The 21,784-nt window shown below is 39.9% G+C and overlaps 1 protein-coding gene across 8 annotated transcripts in view; it reads right to left on the bottom strand.

The window, feature by feature from the left end:
• SLC9B2 (solute carrier family 9 member B2) overlaps positions 1–21,784 on the bottom strand; it is a 64,173-nt gene that overhangs the window by 21,858 nt on the left and 20,531 nt on the right. For all 8 annotated transcript variants that reach the window (XR_011567096.1, XM_070791132.1, XM_070791133.1 and 5 more), the window contains 6 exons: positions 20,510–20,680; positions 13,165–13,307; positions 12,192–12,319; positions 9,610–9,785; positions 5,884–5,990; positions 3,861–4,010 (listed from right to left, as the gene is read on the bottom strand). Coding sequence is in view for 7 of the 8 variants with exons in the window: in XM_070791132.1 (XP_070647233.1) it covers positions 3,861–4,010; positions 5,884–5,990; positions 9,610–9,785; positions 12,192–12,319; positions 13,165–13,307; positions 20,510–20,680 (875 nt within the window). In the remaining variant the exon portion in view is untranslated. The remainder of the gene's footprint in view (positions 1–3,860; positions 4,011–5,883; positions 5,991–9,609; positions 9,786–12,191; positions 12,320–13,164; positions 13,308–20,509; positions 20,681–21,784) is intronic.

The raw sequence follows: 21,784 nt of genomic DNA, 5'->3' as shown, positions 1-21,784 counted from the left end.
AGGGAAGTCCCGAAAATGTTACAGAAAACAGGCATAAGCTTTTGAATACACTGGCTAGTGAATATATGAAAAGATGATTAGTTTCACTCATAAAGAAATACAACTGGATCAGCAATGAGGTACATTTCTCACCCATTAGATTAGCACAGTATCTGATGACTGAAAACGGTTAAGAGAAGTAGATTCTCTCATATGCTATTGGTGAGAATGTACATTGGTACAGTCTTTTATTTATTTATTTATTTTTTAATTTTTGGTACAGTCTTTTAAAGGGGTAAATTGATATTATCATATCATGTGCAGTCTTTCAAAGAGCAATCCTATTTCTAGAAACCTATCTTATAAACCCAATAATATGCTATAATTTGTTAAATTTCTTCTCACTGAACATTTAAGATGTTAGGATGTTACATCATAGTTTAATTGGAAGCATTATTTTTCTTTCTTGATAGCATGCAAAATAATAAGACTCGATAGTGTCCCAGTGTTCATGACATATAGTATATGCAAGGGCATTTTATTGAAGCATTTTTTTTACCTTAGAAAATTAGGAATGATCTAATGTCTGTTAGAGGGAGAGCAAATAAATAGACTTTAGCACAACTATCCCCTAGAGAAGGAAATGGCAACTCACTCCAGTATTCTTGCCTGGGAAATCCCATGGACAGAGGAGCCTGGAGGGCTTGAGTCCATGGGGTTGCAATGAGTTAGACACGACTTAGCGACTACCACTACTACTAGCACAACCATATAATGTAATACTCTGCAGCACTTACCTAGGATAAGGAAGGCAGCATGGAAGTAGGACCAAGACATGTGAACCTGGAATGTCAGGGCCATGAATCAAGGCAAATTGGCAGTGGTCAAACAAGAGATGGCAAGAGTGAATGTCGACATTCTAGGAATCAGCGAACTGAGATGGACTAGAACGGGTGAATTTAACTCAGATGACCATTATATCTACTACTGTGGGCAGGAATCCCTCAGAAGAAATGGAGTGGCCATCATGGTCAACAAAAGAGTCCGAAATGCAGTACTTGGATGCAATCTCAAAAACGACAGAATGATCTCTGTTCGTTTCCAAGGCAAACCATTGAATATCATAGTAATCCAAGTCTATGCCCCAACCAGTAACGCTGAAGAAGCTGAAGTTGAACGGTTCTATGAAGACCTACAAGACCTTTTAGAACTAACACCCAAAAAAGATGTCCTTTTCATTATAGGGGACTGGAATGCAAAAGTAGGAAGTCAAGATACACCTGGAGTAACAGGCAAATTTGGCCTTGGAATACGGAATGAAGCAGGGCAAAGACTAATAGAGTTTTGCCAAGAAAATGCACTGGTCATAACAAACACCACCTTCCAACAACACAAGAGAAGATTCTGTACATGGACATCACCAGATGGTCAACACCGAAATCAGACTGATTATATTCTTTGCAGCCAAAGATGGAGAAGCCCTATACAGTCAGCAAAAACAAGACCAGGAGCTGACTGTGGCTCAGACCATGAACTCCTTATTGCCAAATTCAGACTTAAATTGAAGAAATTAGGGAAAACCACTAGACCATTCAGGTATGACCTAAATCAAATCCTTTATGATTATACAGTGGAAGTGAGAAATAGATTTAAGGGACTAGATCTCATAGATAGAGTGCCTGATGAACTATGGAATGAGGTTCATGACATTGTACAGAAGACAGGGATCAAGACCATTCCCATTGGAAAGAAATGCAAAAAAGCAAAACGGCTGTCTGGGGAGGCCTTACAAATAGCTGTGAATAGAAGAGAAGCGAAAAGCAAAGCAGAATAGGAAAGATATAAACATCTGAATGCAGAGTTCCAAAGAATAGCAAGAAGAGATAAGAAAGCCTTCCTCAGCGATCAATGCAAAGAAATAGAGGAAAACAACAGAATGGGAAAGACTAGGGATCTCTTCAAGAAAATCAGAGATACCAAAGGAACATTTCATGCAAAGATGAGCTCGATAAAGGACAGAAATGGTATGCACCTAACAGAAGCAGAAGATATTAAGAGGTGGCAAGAATACACAGAAGAACTGTACAAAAAACATCTTCACAACCAAGATAATCAGGATAGTGTGATCACTGACCTAGAGCCAGACATCCTGGAATGTGAAGTCAAGTGGGCCTTAGAAAGCATCACTACGAACAAAGCTAGTGGAGGTGATGGCATTCCAGTTGAGCTATTCCAAATCCTGAAAGATGATGCTGTGAAAGTGCTGCACTCAATATGCCAGCAAATTTGGAAAACTCAGCAGTGGCCACAGGACTGGAAAAGGTCAGTTTTCATTCCAATCCCAAAGAAAGGCAATGCCAAAGAATGCTCAAACTACTGCACAATTGCACTCATCTCACACGCTAGTAAAGTAATGCTCAAAATTTTCCAAGCCAGGCTTCAGCAATATGTGAACCATGAACTTCCTGATGTTCAAGCTGGTTTTAGAAAAGTCAGAGGAACCAGAGATCAAATTGCCAACATCCGCTGGATCATAGAAAAAGCAAGAGAGTTCCAGAAAAACATCTATTTCTGCTTTATTGACTATGCCAAAGCCTTTGACTGTGTGGATAACAATCAACTGTGGAAAATTCTGAAAGAGATGGGAATACCAGACCACCTGATCTGCTTCTTGAGAAATCTGTATGCAGGTCAGGAAGCAACAGTTAGAACTGGACATGGAACAACAGACTGGTTCCAAATAGGAAAAGGAGTATGTCAAGGCTGTATATTGTCACCCTGCTTATTTCACTTATATGCAGAGTACATCATGAGAAACACTGGACTGGAAGAAACACAAGCTGGAATCAAGATTGCTGGGAGAAATATCAATAACCTCAGATATGCAGATGACACCACCCTTATGGCAGAAAGTGAAGAGGAACTCAAAAGCCTCTTGATGAAAGTGAAAGTGGAGAGTGAAAAAGTTGGCTTAAAGCTCAACATTCAGAAAACGAAGATCATGGCCACTTCATGGGAAACAGATGGGGAAACAGTGGAAACAGTGTCAGATTTTATTTTTCTGGGCTCGAAAATCACTACAGATGGTGACTGCAGCCATGAAATTAAAAGACGCTTATTCCTTGGAAGGAAAGTTATGACCAACCTAGATAGCATATTCAAAAGCAGAGACATTACTTTGCCAACAAAGGTCCGTCTAGTTAAGGCTATGGTTTTTCCTTTGGTCATGTATGGATGTGAGAGTTGGACTGTGAAGAAGGCTGAGCGCCGAAGAATTGATGCTTTTGAAGTGTGATGTTGGAGAAGACTCTTGAGAGTCCCTTGGCCTGCAAGGAGATCCAACCAGTCCATTCTGAAGGAGATCAGCCCTGGGTGTTCATGGGAAGGAATGATGCTGAAGCTGAAACTCCAGTACTTTGGCCACCTCATGCGAAGAGTTGACTCATTGGAAAAGACTCTGATGCTGGGAAGGATTGGGGCAGGAGGAGAAGGGGTTGACAGAGGATGAGATGGCTGGATGGCATCACTGACTCGATGGACGTGAGTCTGAGTGAACTCCGGGAGTTGGTGATGGACAGGGAGGCCTGGCGTGCTGCAATTCATGGGGTTGGAAAGAGTCGGACACGAGTGAGCGACTGATCTGATCTGATCTGATGTTTTAAGTAAGTATATGTGTTTTAAGTAAAGACATGAAGTTACAGCTTTGTATGTAAAGGGAAAAGTATGTGCATGTCTGAACTCAGGTACACGTTTACAAATGCATAGAAACTAGCTTTTATGACTAAGCAATTTCATTAATTTGATGGTAAGAACATATCTGGAAAGAAAAATTAATCTGATCAGAAAGTAGTTGTGATCAGAAGAGCTTAAGATGAATTCACCTTTGTGCTGGCCCATCCTCTGCCCGCAAGGAAAGCTGTGACCAGCGTGCACAATCCTCCTGAGCCAGGGAAACCAAAATATGTGCTGCTGAACACAGCCAGCACAGAGAGCCCCAAGACCAGGAATGCTCTCTTCCACACAAGCTTGTCCTAGAGGAGGAAAAAGGGTGGTTAGCTCAGTTATTTCATGCAACTGATTTCTAGTTATTGATTTTTCCATATTGAGGACTTAGTAGAAAATAAATATGTCTGTGTCTGAGCACATTAAGTGTGTGACATAATATTTACTTTCTTTTCCTTAGTAAAAGTAGAGTCAGCACATGTGTAAATGTAGGTTCCTCTCCCAGGAATACCAGCTATCCTTCTCTGCAGTTATCAAAGCAGAACTTCTCAGGGCTAAATGCAACAGCAGAAAAAAGCACAAGGGCTTTGGGGACAGAGAGTCCTGGGTTAAAATTTTAGCTTTGGCACCACTGGTGTGCGTGGCTGGCCATGTTACTTAAACTCTCCAAGATTTTCTTCCTCTTTCCCCAAAAGCATCACATTACATCACAGGGATTCTGTGAAGGCTAAAGATATGCCATCTCTATGATTTTTAGGCTGTCCGTTCACTCTTTAATTTGATGCTTAAAAGTCTGTAAAGTGAGAGTAGTTTTTTTGTTGTTGATTTTTAAAGTCTTAGAAATGTGTACCTCTTTCCTTTCACTTTTCCCTGTTCGGTCTTTTAAACTTGATCACTTTAGAAGGCAGGCAGGCTTCTAGAAGTGCCTGGCTTGGAGGCATGCGGGCTCTGGCGGTGGGTCACCTGGTTTATTCCCAGCTCCACTGCTTTCTAGCTGTGTGACCTTGCTTAAGTCCCTCATCTTTAAGCCTCAATTTCCTCATCGGTAAAATGGTCATATTATTAGTACTCGTTTCATGAGTTATTGTATGGAGTGCCCTAGATCAGCACTTTACAACAGAACATTCGGTGACGATGGGAATTTCTGTATCTACATTGTCTGCAGTAGTGTTCTTTTTTTTTTTTTAACTTTATTACTGGAGTATAATTGCTTTACAACATTGTTAATTTCTGCTGTACAACAAAGTGAATCCGCTGTATGTATACACATATCCCAGCCTGCTCTATGTCTGTGGTGGTCATGCATAGCTAGTGGCTGCTAGATTGAACACGTGGCACTTTATTGTACATACCAGACCACTTTATACACAGTAAGTAAGCTATTATTTTCACCTTATTTTATTATTTAATTAGAAAATTCTATAATTTTCCTTTATTCACTCATAAAATCTTTTACAGACAATTTCAAATGGAGTTTTTTGGAACACAGTAAAAATTCAAACCAACATACATTCTAGTAATGATAGTTTTGATGTTCTTACTTCAAGTTCTAGTTTAGGTAAGTTTCTAATTCTATTCAAAATGCTCTGAAATCTCAAAATAATGCCAGTACTTGTGGGGAAAAAAGACTTTTAATCTTTATCTATTCTAAGAGACTTAGGAGAGTAAAGGAAACAAAATCTTTGCTACTATTAAGAAATCATGGTGTACAGTAAGGAACTTTGATACCTTTGGTGAGAAATACTGGACTATATTATGATGAGATGTTAGGTCTATTTGATAGTTTTAGAATCTAAGGTATTTTGATATTAAAAAAGAGGCCCCCAAAGCCATTTTACATCTTAATTTAGCTAAGTATCATGAATAATAATCAAATTAAATAATAAAATTAAAATAAATACAAATATATGTATTATAGTATTTTAGAACTGGTATTATTTGTTTTGCAGTAGAATTTGAAGCATACAGAATATAAGTTGGAGAGAAAAATTCCAGGACCGTCTTACAAGCCTTACACATCTAACCCTCTTCAACATGGACAGCACTGATATTGCAATGAGCAGAGTTAAAATAGTGAACCATTTCTAAATCACATACTTCACATCAGCTTTCAGGAAGGTATTCTAGAATGCTTCTCTAATGACATTTTACAGCACAACGTGCTCACAGATTATTTCTTACCTGGTCACTGCTTGGAAAATACTGAATAAAAAATCCAAGAACCAACCCAGTCACCACACCAATGATCACCTCCAAAACGCCTTTGAGAACATTAAAAACTGTGGAGCCTTAAAAACACGTAAAAAGAAAAACTTCAGCCAGAATTCTAAATCCATAAACACACAGAGTTTAATCATTAACATAAAGCATGTAACTACATACAAGGAAAAATTTACAGATATTTCCTGCTCTCCGCATTCTTCAAGTGTCTAATTAAATGGGCCTATGTTAAGGAAAGTATGCATATTACTGGAGATCGATTTTAAAACGGGCATAAGTTATGAGTTGTGCACCTTTGTCTATGCTTACTTCAGTATAAATTTACTTATTATTTACTAAGAAAACATGAAAGATAAAATTCATGAATCAGGGCTTTGTTATATTGTATTATATGCATAGGCTGTGAGTAGACAGATCTAGTATTTAAACTTCCATTTAAGAGCTTGATATTTTAATAATAAATGTACATTGATTTTAGTAGCTCTAATATGTATAGAATATAGTAACATAAAAATTATTAGTTAGTTTTGTCTGACTCTTTGCGACCCCATGGACTGTAGGCTGCCAGGCTCCTCTATCCGTGGGATTTTCCAGGCAAAAATGCTGGAGTGGGTTGCCATTTCCTTCTCCAGGAGATCTTCCCTGGCCTAGGGATCTAACTGGGGTTTCCTACATTGTAGACAGACTCTACCATCTGAGCCACCAGGGAAGGCCCCATGGTAACGTTAAGACTCTGGCAATTAAAGTAAAACATCTTTTCTTACTACAGTGAGTGTAGGGGACTTACCCCTTCTCAAATATTATTTCTAAGAGTAAATCTGAAAATAAATTATTTTTGAAACTGCTCTTGGAAGAGCCTTTGTTGCTTAGGCTCTTTGAAATAACATAATATAGAGGTAAGTAAACTATATTTTCCCCCATAGCAAACAGGGTTTAGGAAACTTTAAGAAAATCTTTGCTAGCACATTGTGCAGAAAATTATACTAAAACTGCTCAACATATAAAGCCCTTCTCACATACTGTCCTAAGGAAATGTGTACCCAGTTATGTGGTTTCTTATTATTGTAGTTTCAGGTACAGAATATGTCACCCCGAAGTATGTCACTTTGGCATAATGATTATTTTGAGCTGAAGGCAACTGGGAAGAATCAGATACAAGTTAAGTTCTCTGCCTTCTCTCTATTTGCTTTTAAAAGCAGGATATGAATGTGTAAAGCTGTCCCTCTCGCCTCTCTATCAGGAGAGACAGAAGTTAACCACCAAGGCAACTGGGAACCCTAATCAGCCCAGGGACAGCACCAGAGGAATCTACATAACAAACTGCTAAATCAGCCCTTATCTAACCATAGTTTGCTCATGTATTTGCCTTTTCACAATTTGTTGCCTCTAAAAGCTCAAAGTCCTTTTCCTTTATCTTGCATTTCTCTACAAAATTATTGTTGTTTGCTAAGATGCTATAGAAACCCCACTTCTAACCATCCCAAGTTACTCAGCACCATCTACTCCTGTGTGTAAGCGTGACGCACAGGCTAATAAACTGCGTTTCTCTTGTTAATCTGTCTTTGGTCAGTCTGATTTACTGGGTCCCAGTCAATGAACCCAGGATCAGTAGAGGGGGAACATCTTTTCCTCCTCTACAGTTTTAATCATCTCTTATTAAAAAAAAAGAGAGAGAGAGAGAGAGAGAATTCCATGGTGGTACAGTGGTTAAAACTCTGCACTTTATTTGCTGAGGGCCTGAGTTCAATACCCGGTCCAGGAACTAAGATCCCATAAGCCGCATGGTGCAGCCAAAAAATAAAACAGAAAACTTAACCTCTGTAGTGATTTTTGTTTAGCAGGACAGCTCTCTGTTAGGTAATGATGTGACTGACACAAGGATCTAGCTGGGGTAGTAGCCCAAGCCTTGAGCTAATATGATAAATAATTCACTATATATTTTCAATTTACTATAAATGTGTAGAAAGGAACCAATTAGTTTCAGTGTCTGATATAGTGTGTGCATGCATGCTAAGTCACTTCAGTCATGTCTGAGTCTTTGTGACCCCATGGACTGTAGCCTGCCAGGCTCCTCTGTCCATGGGATTCTTCAGGCAAGAGTACTGGCATGGGCTGCCATGCCCTCCTCAGGCTCTGATAAAGTAAGGTTGTTTAAAAAAAGACTTCTTATGTCCTGCCTCTGGTAATTCTGATTTAGTAAATCTGACAAGGCTTGGGATCCACATTGTAGAAGAGACTGCAGGGAGTTTCCATTCAAAAGGCCTAAGGACCACACTTTGTGCAGCACGGCTGAGGAGGCACAGCATTGCTGACTGCAAAGGTTGTTCAGGCTATCCACAGCCCCCAGCCTTGCAGACCCTCCTCATTGCTCTCCTTGCCCTGCTCTTTATTATCCCCTGGGATTCTAATGCAAACTCTAAAGCCATGGTTTCCATTCCCAGAGGTTCTGATTTAATTGGCCTAAAGGTGGTACCTAACATGAGTATTTTAAAAAACTCCCCAGGTAATACTAGTGTGCAGCTGAGGCTGACAACCATTATTTTAAAGGTGTATATACCAGGAAAACAATGAGAACATACTTCTGGATAGGTACAGCAGAATGAAAAGAGACAAAGTATAGATCTGACTTAATAGGTAAGTGGGAATCCTTGTTGTATTTTTTTTTTTTTTTTGGCTGCACCACACAGCTTGTGGGATTTTAGTTCTCCAACTAGAGATTGAACCCATACCTCCTGCATTGGAAGAGTGGAGTCTTAACCACTGGGCCACCAGGGAAGTCCCCGTCATTGATTCTTAAACAGGAAGGTAACCTTATGAAAGCCATGTTTTGACAAGATGAATGTTTCCATGACATAGGGCAGGGAGTGTATATATTTGACAACTTTGGGGCAATAGGAAGAGATGAAGTTCTAGGTAATCGGCAGAAATCATATGTAATCAAACAAACAAACAACAAAAAAAAGGGACAATAACTACAGCAGGGTGGAGAGCCTGAAAATCCATGACCTTCTAAGGTGTGTTCCTGTGAGATAATCTGAAGATAATTACAATTAAGCTACAAATACATTTTGCCAATAGTATGAAACCACAAATCTTATCTCCCAATCTTGGACATGGATTAAAAAATGAACTTAAATTTATGCGGCACCAAAGGAGAGTGAAGTCTTAAATACTGGGAGAGAAAAAAATGCCTTCTTTTTTTATTACTACTTAAAATATAATGTGTCCATATCAAACACTAAGTATTAAAAAGATACCCATTAAAATCATTTGCTGCTATTACACATAAAATGTTAAAACTGTTCCTATTTTAGAAGAGTGATGTTTCTTCCACTTGGCTTGCTCTCTGTCATTGTGCTCCTTGAAAATCTCCTCATCCCTTGTGTGAGGTCTCCAAGACCGAACTTTCCCAGAGGCTCCAAGCAAAAGCTGTTCTAATCCTTCTTTAAACTCTGAAAATTTGAATCTCCCCTTACTGAACTTACCAGACTGCTTGAGCAGTTTCTGTCTAGATGGTGAAGAGAGTAAAGACAGGAAGCTACTGGTCCTGTCTTAGGAATGGAACTAACCCTTGGGAGGTGACTTTTTCTAAGCTGCCTTTATCAAGCAACGATGCCATGCTCGTAACATCATAACCTATGTCTTTAGAGCACGAGAGAACAGCACGCTGTGAACGGATCGGTGTACCTGTGGAGAATGCCATGCCCAGGCAGGTGTTGAAGCCAGTGATGGCCAGAATGTCATCGAAGCTACCAGCAGCCATGAGTAAGGTGGGGATGCCTTTCTCAACACCATAACCTCCTTCCTGCAAAAGGAGCATCGAAGGCACCACAACAGCTGGAGACACAGCACCTAAAACAAAACTAAGCAGGCAGTGCTTTAGGCATTTATGACAGTATCTTACTACCGTTGCTGTTGTTATTAAAATTATAGTGCCCACTACTCTTTTAAAGATTATACTTTAGAAAACTATAGCCTTTCAGATGGCAGCAAAGAACCAAACCAGAAACATATGCACACATACAAGTTCCACAGAACACTTTTTCAAAGTGTGGCTATGGATAATCTATATTGGAATTACTTAGGTTGCCTAAAAATATATATTTATGAGTGTTATAAAAGACCTATTGGAGTTATGCCCCAGGAATCTTTTTTAAAAAAAAAAAAAACAGGACGCGGGAGGCGGCGGCCCTCCATTGGTCGGGCTAGTCGGCCAATCCCTGGAAGTCCGGGAGAGGCGGTGGGGGGCAGTTCGTGCACGACTCCGGAGCCGAGCGGGAAAGTCTGGGGGACCTCGTCCGACCGAGTAGCCGAGGCACCGCCCGCGTCCCGCCGCCGCGTCCCGGCGACTCCTGCGCCGCCCAGGAGAGCGAGCTCCGAGCATCTTGTAGTGCGGCCACTCTTCGGGGCCAGGAGCGGGGAAACCGAGTGCAAGAAACCCCCGGACCCGAACTCAGCCTCTTCCAAATTATTTTTAAAAAAATAAAAAGAAAAAAGAAAAACAAAAAACCATTCATGGTATGAGGTCTGAAAAACACAGACTTTTTGAATTGGAACTCACTAAAATTAGGCATTCTAGGACTTTGTATGTAAAATAAAATAGATTAGAAGGAGAAGGCTGTAATGACACTGACTGTGATACTCATCATGGGAGCAGTAGAAACAGCAGAAAGCATTTGAGAGAGCTTACTGCATGCCAAACAGTATTTTAAGCATTTTATATATATTAAGCAAATTAATTCTCACAATAACGCCATGAAATACTTACAATAATTATCTTCATTTTTGCAAATGGGTAAATTGAGGCACAAAGAGGCGAAATGACTTGACAAAGAAGTTATTTGTGTAATGCAAAGTCACAGAGCTGGGATTTGAATCCAAGCCATGTAGCTCCAGGGTCGTAACCCTGAGAAGTAAGAATTTACTTCTTGTCTACTAAATTCTTACTAAGTACTTTCATATTTATTTGCTTCTCATGGCTCTTAACCACATAATCAAAACAGTCTTGTGACAGAAGGAGGAGGAAAACAATGCTGAATGTTGATCACTGTTACTGTATTTTTTATTCTTTGTACAGACTCTCAGATGAGACCTTGCATGTCTCTCACTAACAAGGAGTCACACAGTAAAGACCATGATTTCTTCAATAGTTTATTATAATCACTGCAAAAGTGAGACACCTTTGCTCTTTCTGCATGTGTGCTCAGTTGTGTCTGACTCTTTGAGACTCCAAGGACTGTAGCCTGCTAGGCTCCTCTGTCCATAGAATTTTCCAGGAAAGAATACTGGAGTGGATTGCTGAATTTCCTTCTCCAGGGGATCTTCCCAATCCAGGGATCAAACCCACATCTTCTGCATCGACAGGTGGATTCTTCACCACTTGCGCCACTTGGGAAGCCCATAAAGTTAGACATACACTATTACACATACTATACTTTGAAGCTAATATTTAGATTATGCTAGAACATCAGCTGCAGAGAAGGCAATGGCACCCCACTCCAGTATTTTGCCTGGAATATCCCATGGATGGAGGAGCCTGGTAGGCTGCAGTCCATGGGGTCGCTAAGAGTCGGATACGACTGAGCGACTTCACTTTCACTTTTCACTTTCATGCATTGGAGAAGGAAATGGCAACCCACTCCAGTGTTCTTGCCTGGAGAATCCCAGGGACGGGGGAGCCTGGTGGGCTGACGTCTATGGGGTCACACAGAATCGGACACGACTGAAGTGACTTAGCAGCAGCAGAACATCAGCTGAAGAATTGATGCTTTTGAACTGTGGTGTTGGAGAAGACTCTTGAGAGTCCCTTGGACTGCAAGGAGATCCAACAAGTCCATCCTAAAGGAAATCAGTCCTGAATATTCATTGGAAGGACTGATGCTGAAGCTGAAACTCCAATACTCTGGCCACCTGATGCGAAGAACTGACTCATTTGAAAAGACCCTGATGCTGGCAAAGATTGAAGGCAGGAGGAGAAGGGGACGACAGAGGATGAGATGGTTGGCTGGCATCACTGACTCAATGGACATGAGTTTCAGTAAACTCCGGGAGTTGGTGATGGACAGGGAGGCCTGGTGAGCTGCAGTCCATGGGGTCACAAAGAATCAGACACTACTGACTGAACTGAACTGAACTGAAGAACATCAGTGATGTATTTTCTGATGTCCTCAAGAAAATGCTATTATGTGTTCTCCTGTAAGGAATCAGTGAAAGCACTAAAATGTCTGTGCATATTTTCATACAACAACAACAAAAAAATCATGAATTACCCCAGCATGAATCCCCACTGCCATGGTAAACCCATGAGGAAGTAGGCCAGGACAGCAGATGTACACGCTTCTATGAGACAAGGACCCAAGGATAACCTTACACAAACACCCTTCAACTTCTTCAGGGCCTGAAATATAAACACAGACATATTAAAATAATTCTCTAAAGACCTGCAGAGATTATGACCTTAATTGCTTTTGCAATTAATGTGTACTCAGATCATCACACATTTTCTGGGAATGTTCTGCTTAGAACATCCTGTGTTCTAAGTGTTTAGAGAAAGCTTATCTATTCCTCATAGCAGCCACCCTACGACACAGGTAATATCATTATGCCCATTTTGTAGATGTACTCATGCAAAAAGGCATACATTAAAGTGCTTGGCTTCAGATCATGACATCAGTGAGCTGTGGATCTAGGTTTGCACCCAAGCAGGCCGCTTCCAGTGTCTGTGTTCATAATCCACACACTAGCTGATTTAATCCTCTCAGGTTTAGCTTTATTTATAATCTGTGGTCCCCAAATGAGGCTTGGGTGAAAACCTTTATCCCCCAAAATATTCATTCCCACAATCAAAATATACATGTAAAAAGCATTAATAATACCCATACTTGAGACTCATTCTATATACAAGGCAGTTTCCTGAGCCGTACTCAGCCCTAAAATCTTGTATGAAGCTTTGCCCACCAAAAATGACATCTCCTCTCTCTCAAGCATCACCTATAACTACAGCCAATATCTGTCAGAGAAGTGGAGGATCTTTATTCTTGGTGTTGTCGCCACATAGTAACTCCACTTTTCTCCAAGCAAGAATAGGCAACATCTTCTGGAGCAGTCCTGCATGGATTCTCTTCTTGCCCTGAGAATGTCATGCAGCATCCACCCCCATTCCCAAAGCTCAGTGATTCTAAATACTGGCAGTAGTGAAGGAGCAAAATTCCTAGTCAATAATTAGAAATCTGTACTTCGTACATTTGAATCAAGCCCAAGGCCAGCGCGGACCAGTATGACAGACAGGGCTATGCTTCTCAAAGCAGAAGACCACTTGTGCTTGATCTGTATGTTATCACTGATGACAGGGACATTTCTGATGAGAAAGCCAGCAAGCAGCATGCCTAGAATGGAGAGGTCAACAATTCTTTAGTTTTCAAATAAAGGCAGTAAGTTTTGGCATTTTAGCTATTAAAGAGACAACCCTATAATCCTAGGTAGGTAATATCAATACTTTCTTTTTTGCTTATTCGTTAGGTGAAATTAGGCTAAACTTTTAACTAAAAAAATGAAAATAATATAATCAATTAGAGGAGCTAATATAAGGTTTTATTTTTTTTTTTTTTTTTTTTTTTTTTTTTTTTTTAATATAAGGTTTTAATATGCATATTAAAACAACAGATTAGAATAATTAATAATTCCTAATCTGAACCTGAAAGGGAGAAACAGGATACAGTATTTGGAAAATGTGATCAAATTCTAAATGTAAAAAATTTTTAATACAACATCCAGTTTAGTCATCTCTGTGTAAAGAGCAAATAGCTTATGAAATTATTGGCTATGTCAGGTTACCAGAAATATCAATAAATACCTACATGGATTCTATTTTACCTTCACATAATTTAATTAAAAAACACATAACCTGCTCTGCAAAGGCGTAGAGTGAGTTTTGATGAAATGTGATCTGCTCTGTCATGTCAGGTGGTAACTCTCTTTTCACTGAGCCATTCAATAGTCACCAAATGCCTTCAGTGTTTCAGATACTATAATAGGCGTTAGAGATATAATAATGAACAAAAACTGGGTACCACACCTCAACAAGCTTTCAGCCTCTAGGGGAGCAAGACAAATTGACAAAGTGAATTTTGCAGAAGCAGGAGGAAGTGCCGTATGAGCTGAGACGGAAGGGGTGAGTCAGAAGGGCCCCAAGGAGAGGGAAAGGGGTCAAGAGACTGAGGAGGTGAAAAGTCTCTGAAAGAGAAAGCAGTTTCTTCCAAGGTATGAAAACGAAGTGTGGCATTTGGGGAAGGGCAGGTAGCTGAGTGTGACTGAGTAGTTTGTGAGGGAATCCTGCCCTCAGTGACAATACCACGTGTCGTACAAAGGGAAATACTTCTCCAGCAGATACTGTGAGGCCTCTAGCCTCTGTTCTTCAGCACTGTCCTCTTCTCACCGTGCCCTTATAAGCACCACCCGTTAAATGACTGGACACATTTATGAGTGTTGGGATGTTTTGAATATAAGCTATGAGAACAGAAAAGAATCACCAGTGTACTTTTTTGTGACTTGCTCCTGACGCAGACAGGTAAAGAAGCACCCCTCCCAAGCATATTTCATTACTGACATTTCATCTGGAAGAAGGTCTCTAAGTTCTGAATTCTGCAGTCACGGTCTTTCTAGAATTTGTGAAAGTAATAACTGGCCCACAATAACTATTTTTAAAAGAATAATTATAAGAATAATACATGCCTATGGTAAAGTTAAAAATTACTGACAAGGATAAAGTGACAAGTATATGCCCTTCCTCAATTGCAACTTTTGATCTTCATTCCTCAAAGGTTTGTTTCCACTGTTAAGGATTTTCTGTCCACTTTCAGAAAGTTTCAATACCTATTTAAGCATGCGTGTGTGTGTGTGTGTGTGTGTGTGTGTGCTGGACACAAATAAAAGCACATTTATATACCACTGTATAATTTTTTCCTCATTTAACAATATATCCTGGACATATTCCTACGGAGGTGTGCACATACATATACACACACACGTGTGCGTGCACGTGCATATGTTTATGTGTATGTGTGTGTGTGTGTTTGCTTTATTTTTTAATAGTTGCAAAAGAATCTCATTGGAAGTACCATAATTTTGGGACCAATTAATGAACTTAAAAGATTTTTCACTACAAACATTGCTGAAATGAGCACAGTTCACACATCAAGTGTTTATTAAGGGCCAAACCTTTATGATGCCCTGATAATACAGGGTAGAGCGAGACCAACATGGTCCTTGTTCACATGGAGCTCACATATTTGTAGGTTTGTATAAATATATCCACAGGATAATTTCTAGCAGTGGAAATATTAAGCCCTAAGGTACAGGCATATTTAATATTTATGGATACTGATGAATTATCAAGTCCAAAATATTGCACTAACCATATATTTTATTAGTATGTCAATCATTCCTTACTGAAACTTAAAATGTGGATCTAAACCAGCCCTAAATTATGATAGCATGTAACCACCTGAAATCAAAAAGAATAATAATCTAAAATGTTATGAGGCTTTCTTGGAATATTAAGGTAGAAGGGAGCATTTTTTGTTCCCCAAATGAAAGTGAAAGTTTCCCCGGGACTCGGTTTCCTTTGCCAGTGGTCTGGGTTGCTGGCACCACCTGACAGCAACTTGGCTGGTGTCCTCTTCTTGCCTTTAAGCCCACGTGGGCCTCTCCCTTGGTTGTGGAAGAAAGAAGACCTCCTTTGATGGAGGACTGTTATTCTTTTTTTTCTTAATTTGTATCATGGAAATTTTTTCAATAATAATTTGCTTCAAAAAATCTTGGAAGTAGATGAAATAAGATTGGCCATGAATTGATAACTCTTGCATATTTAAAAATATTTCCATTTAAGAATAAAAAAGAATAATACTCCTCTATTAAGACAGGTGTTCTTTCCTCTACAACCAATGGAGAGGCCCAAGAGGGCTTACAGGCAAGAAGAACACTCAAATAAAAATCATCAGCACAGACCACTGGCAAAGGAAAGTGGTCCAGGGAAATTCCCTTCAGGTTCATTTTGGGAACAAAACATGTACCTTCATCCCCCATTGCCAGCCATTATTTCTTCTGTAAGTCTTTAAAAAAATATTTATTTACGTATTTATTTCGTTTGTGCTAGGCATTAGTTGCAGCACGTGGGATCTTTAGTTGCAGTGCGTTGGATCTAGTTCCCTGACCAGGGATTGAACCTGGCCCCCTGAATTGGGAACGTAGAGTCTTAGACACTGGACCACCAGGGAAGTCCCTCTAGCAATTATTTCAATGAGTTTTTGAAACTATAGAACGGGCAATTAGCATACACATTCTGTCATAACAAGCCTTTATGAATTCAGATAATGTTCCAGTTTCAGATCCTGACCCTATTACAATAGTGATTTGAGTGACACTTAGTGGTAAAGAATCCACCTGGGATGCAGAAGATACAGGAGATGTTGGTTAGATCCCTGGGTTGGGAAGATCCCCTGGGGGAGGAAATGGCAAGCCATTCCAGTATTCTTGCCTGGAGAAACCCCACTGACAGAGGAGCCTTGCAGGTAACAGTTTATAGGATGGCAAAGAGTTGGACATAACTGAAGCGACTGAGCACACACTACTACAATAAGAACTGGTAAACTTTTTTCTGTTACAAGTATTAACACTGCAAAAGGGGACGGTAAGATACATCAGATATGTGACCTTCGAGAATAGTTTCAGTTACCCCAGGAGATTTCACGTGATCTTAAAGCCCAGGGATGTACCACTTGGCTACATGGTATATTTTGTTGTAATAACAGGCATAGAATGGGGAAAAAAAGATGAAGTATAAAGCACTTTTTCATGGATTCTGGAACAGCAGTCTCAACTTAGGTTGCATATTAGAATCACTTGGGGAGCTTTTAAAAATTCTGATGCCCAGGGCATATAGCGCATCAATTAATTCAGAATCTTTGGGCACCAGCTTTTAAAAAGCTTTCTGAAATGATTCCTATGTGATTGAAAACTTATGATTATTAGACTATTTGAAAAACCTAAGATAACTTATTGGGCTTCCCTGGTGGGGAAGCAGGAGACCTAGGTTTGATCCCTGGGTCGGGAAGATCCCCTGCAGGAGGAAATGGCAACCCACTCCAAAATTTTTGCCTGGAGAATTCCATGGACAGAGGAGCCTGGCTGGCTATAGTCCACAGGGTCACAAAAGAGTTGGATACGACTGAAGTGACTAACTCTGTCTCTAAACAACTGATTAGAAATGCAAAATCTCAGGCCCCATCCTCAGATCTACTTAATTAGAAGCTGCATTGTAACAAGGTCCCAAGGTCATTTTTCTATGATAAAGTTTGAGAAACACTGATTTAGATATATTAGCAGCAAACACTTTCCGCCAAGGGGCAGATCAGATGAGAGACATCTTAGATTTTGTGGGCCACAGGGTCTCTCACTTCTCAACTCTGCACTGGGGTGTGAATACAGCCAGACAATACATAGAGGAATGAGCATGGGTACATTCCAGTAATATCTTATTTACAAAAGATATGGATGGCCAACCTTTTATCATAGCACACAGGCATATCTAGGGCTTCTCTCACAGCTCAGTTGGTAAAGAATCCGCCTGTAATGCAGGAGACCCCAGTTTGAAACTGGGTCGGGAAGATGCCCTGGAGAAGGGATGGGCTACCTACTCCAGTTTTCTTGGACTTCCCTTGTGGCTCAGCTGGCAAATAATCCACCTGCAATGTAGGAGATCTGGGTTCAATCCCTAGGTTGGGAAGATCCCCTGGATAAGGGAAAGGCTACCCACTCCAGTATTCTGGCCTGGAGAATTCCACGGAAGGTCACAAAGAGTCAGACACGACTGAGTGACTTTCACTTTCACTTCACAGGCATATCTAGAAACAATTCATTTTAACAACAATGCCATTAATAAACTTCAGAGAATAAAAAGCACTCATGATAAGTAATATGAATTAAGCAAAAAAAGAAGAAAAAAAAAAAAACCCAAACACAAAATCCCTGTGCTGCTAAGTCACTTCAGTCCTGTCCGACTCTGTGCGACCCCATAGACGGCAGCTCACCAGGCTCCTCCACCCATGCGATTTTCCAGGCAAGAGTACTGGAGTGGGGTGCCATTGCCTTCTCCGCAAAAACCCTGTAGTTTTACCTAACATTGAAAAATATATTAAGAAATAGTGCATGATAAGATGTAAATAACTGACTTCCCTGGTGGCTCAGTGGTAAAAAATCTGCCTGCCGGTGCAGGAGACACAGGTTCTATCCCTAATCTGGGGAGATCTCACATGCCTGAGTAGCTAAGCCTGGGTGCCACAAGTACTGAGCCTGTGTTCTAGAGCCTGGGAACCGCAACTCAACTACTGATATCTGGGTGCCCTAGAGCCCATGCTTCGCAACATAAGACGCCACTGCAATGACAAGCCCAGGCACCACAACTAGAGAGTAGCCCTGCTTGTCGCAACTAGAGAAAAGCCTGCACAGAGATGAAGGCCCAGCACAGCCAAAAATAAGATAAGTGATAGATCATTTCCCTAAAGATGTAAATAACTCTAGTTCTTTTCATATTTAGCTTCAACTGCTGATCACAGAGGAGCTTCCCAGGTGGCACTAGTGGTAAAGAATCTGCCTGCAATGCAGGAGATGCAAGAGATATGGGTTTGATCTCTGGGTCAGGAAGATCCCCTGGAGGAGGAAATGGTAACCCACTCCAGTATTCTTGCCTGGGAAACCCCATGGACAGAGGAGCCTGGTGGGCTACAGTCCATGGGGTCACAAAGTGTCAGACATGACTGAAGTGCTGCTGCTGACCACAAATTCAAAAGCAAATATATTCATCGTCCTCGCTAACATAAAATAACAGAAAACAATTTGACTCAGGAAATGTGTGCAAATATATCTGTATGTGTAAAAGGTATGCAATTTTTAAATAAAAGTGATTTATGTATCTGTTAGAAAAGGACACAAAATCTCTTTTGTGATAGGTGACCCCAGAGATGGCAGCCCACCAGGCTCCCCCGTCCCTGGGATTCTCCAGGCAAGAACACTGGAGTGGGTTGCCATTTCCTTCTCCAACGCATGAGAGTGAAAAATCAAAGTGAAGTCGCTCAGTCATGTCTGACTCTTTGCAACCCCATGGACTGCAGCCCACCAGACTCCCCCATCCATGGGATTTTCCAGGCAAGAGTACTGGAGTGGGGTGCCATCATAATATGCTGGTAAATGCTTAATAATTAGATCTCCAAAGAAGTGTATTTATATGTATATATTTACATATTTGTTATAAATTTTACTGATATAAAGGATGTACAGAATATAGTTTATAAATATACAACAGTTATCACTGTGTCTGACTCTTTGTGACCCCATGGACTGTAGCCCACCAGGCTTCTCTGTCCATGGGATTCTCCAGGCAAGAATACTGGAGTGGGTTGCTGTGCCCTCCTCCAGGGGATCTTCCCAACTCAGGAATTGAACCTAGGTCTCTTTCACTTCACCCACTCCAGTATTCTTGCCTGGAGAATCCCAGGGACAGAGGAGCCTAGTGGGCTGCCCTCTATGGGGTCACACAGAGTAGGACACAACTGAGGCGACTTACCAGAAGCAGCAGCAGCAGCAGCTCTTGCACTTCAGGCAGATTCTTTACCAATTAAGCTATCCGGGAAGCCCTAAATTCTATGTAGCCAATTGATTTTCACAGAATGCTCTCATTGTTTTTCATTGTTGAATCCCATATTCATAACCAACTATGGTTGCAGTTCAACCGTAAATTGACAAAATCACATTACAAATAAATGCTTGACTACTATCTGGTTTAGCAAAGAAGTCACTTATACCACTTATGAGTGAGTATAGTGACATCAGGAATATCGGTTGATCGTTTTGTTTATGTTAATGAATAAGATGAAAATGAAACAATGAAAATGCATGTTGGAACATCACTCATTTATCAATGATGTGAATGTTAATAACATATTAAGTCCTAATTTTTAGCACTTGCTGATTTCTGTTGTACAGATACTTCCACCATGGTTGATGTTAAGCTACCAACACAGTGTCAAAGAATGTGGATTTAGGAAGACAGTGAGAGGCACACCATAATATATTATTTCCATAATCTCAAGAGCATACATAAGAGAAATATTTAGTAAAATAATTAGGAAATGATCTGTTTTGAGTATGTATTGCTCTTGTTTTTATTGTAAGCTATTTCATTTAAATTACATATAACTTAATTTTTAAAAATTGCTGTTTAGGGAATTCCCTGGCAGTCCGGTGGTTAAGGCCTCAGTGCTTTCACTTCTGGGATCTGGGTTCAATCCCTGGTTGGAAGATTAAGATCCCACAAATGGCATGGCCAAAAAATACACAAATAAGTCAATAAAAATCTATTTAAAAATCTTCTTAACAACCTGCTCACTGATCTTAAAATGTAACAACTGGCTTTTGTTTTGGCTCTAGTACAGCAAATACAAAAATATTTTATATTTATCTCCCAAAGCTTTCCAAGCTACTGTTTTTAAAATATGATTTACTCTGAAGAAAACAGGAAGTGTTTAGCACTTACCCAGAAGAGGAGGCAGTGGAGGTAACGTAGGTAACTTAATGAGTCCAAAAAGTTTACCTCCAATGATGGCACAATAGAATAGCATTATAATTCCAAACAAGTTTCCTCCAGGAAGACATTCACTGCCAGTAACTGACCAAACCACAGCCCACAGAAGAATCACCATGGTAACTGAAATAAACCAGGAAAACTAGTTTCTACCAATGAGTTGTCATCTGCAGGTTTTAATATAATCCAATCATAAGAAATGAAAACTACAAAATTTTACAACACAAGGATGATGTATGCAAATTGAAAAATAAATCATTTAGACATTCAGAGGTTCCCCCCCCAAAAAAGAAAATGAATACATAATACAAATATTTATAATCACATGTAAGTTTTTAAAAACATCAGTAAAATAAACAATTGGGCAATTATCAACTGTCTTAAAAAATAGGATATTACCAGTGACTCTGAATCTACCTATGCACCCCTCTTAATCCTATCACCCACTTCTTTTCACACTGTCAGACGAAACTACTATTTTGGATATTTTACAATTCCCTTATTTTTTCTTGTAATTTTACCATCAATATTCACTAGTTAATAAAAAAAGAAGAACAGTCGCTATCTTTATCCTCTTCACGGAACATGAGAACACCTGAACAATCATACTCCAGTATTTTAGTATTCAAGTTCTGCTTTGAATTAAACTTTATTGTTTAATTATTGCTTCTTTTCTATAGTCAATATCTGTTTAGAATTACCCACATACTTACCTTTTTTTGATCATCATTCATTATGGCATCTCAAACCTTTCATCTGGACAATTATTTTGCTGCCTGAAGTATTTCCTTTTGGAGAGGCATGTCTATTAGAATGTGAGATATGTTTCCCTGTTTGATAACCCTGTGTTCTATAAAATTGAACTTTGAAAACAGAAAGGCTCACAGGAAAAAGAATAGGGCAGACCACTCACAACTCAAAACTTGTGACCAAAGCACTAACGAAAACAACAATCCTAATAAAAGTACCAGCACAGTTATATCTCCACTAATATTTGTATCTCCCATAATCAACCTCTTCATTGCAGACTTAGACCCTGGAACCAGGGAATTTCTGGGCTGTTCAGAGGTTAGGCCTTGGCACTTTCACTGCAGTGTCCTGGGTTTGATCCCTAGCTGGTGAACTAAATTCCACATGCTGTGTGGCTTGGCCAAAAAAAAAAAAAAAAAACCCCCAAAAAACCCAACAACTGAAACACTGGAATCACACTTGGTATTTCAAGATGTA

This window comes from Bos indicus, chromosome 6 (assembly GCF_029378745.1).
Source record: "Bos indicus isolate NIAB-ARS_2022 breed Sahiwal x Tharparkar chromosome 6, NIAB-ARS_B.indTharparkar_mat_pri_1.0, whole genome shotgun sequence".
Classification (NCBI taxonomy): domain Eukaryota; kingdom Metazoa; phylum Chordata; class Mammalia; order Artiodactyla; family Bovidae; genus Bos; species Bos indicus.
The sequence above is the reverse complement of the archived record's forward strand: the minus strand, read 5'-3'. Positions and strand labels throughout refer to the sequence as shown.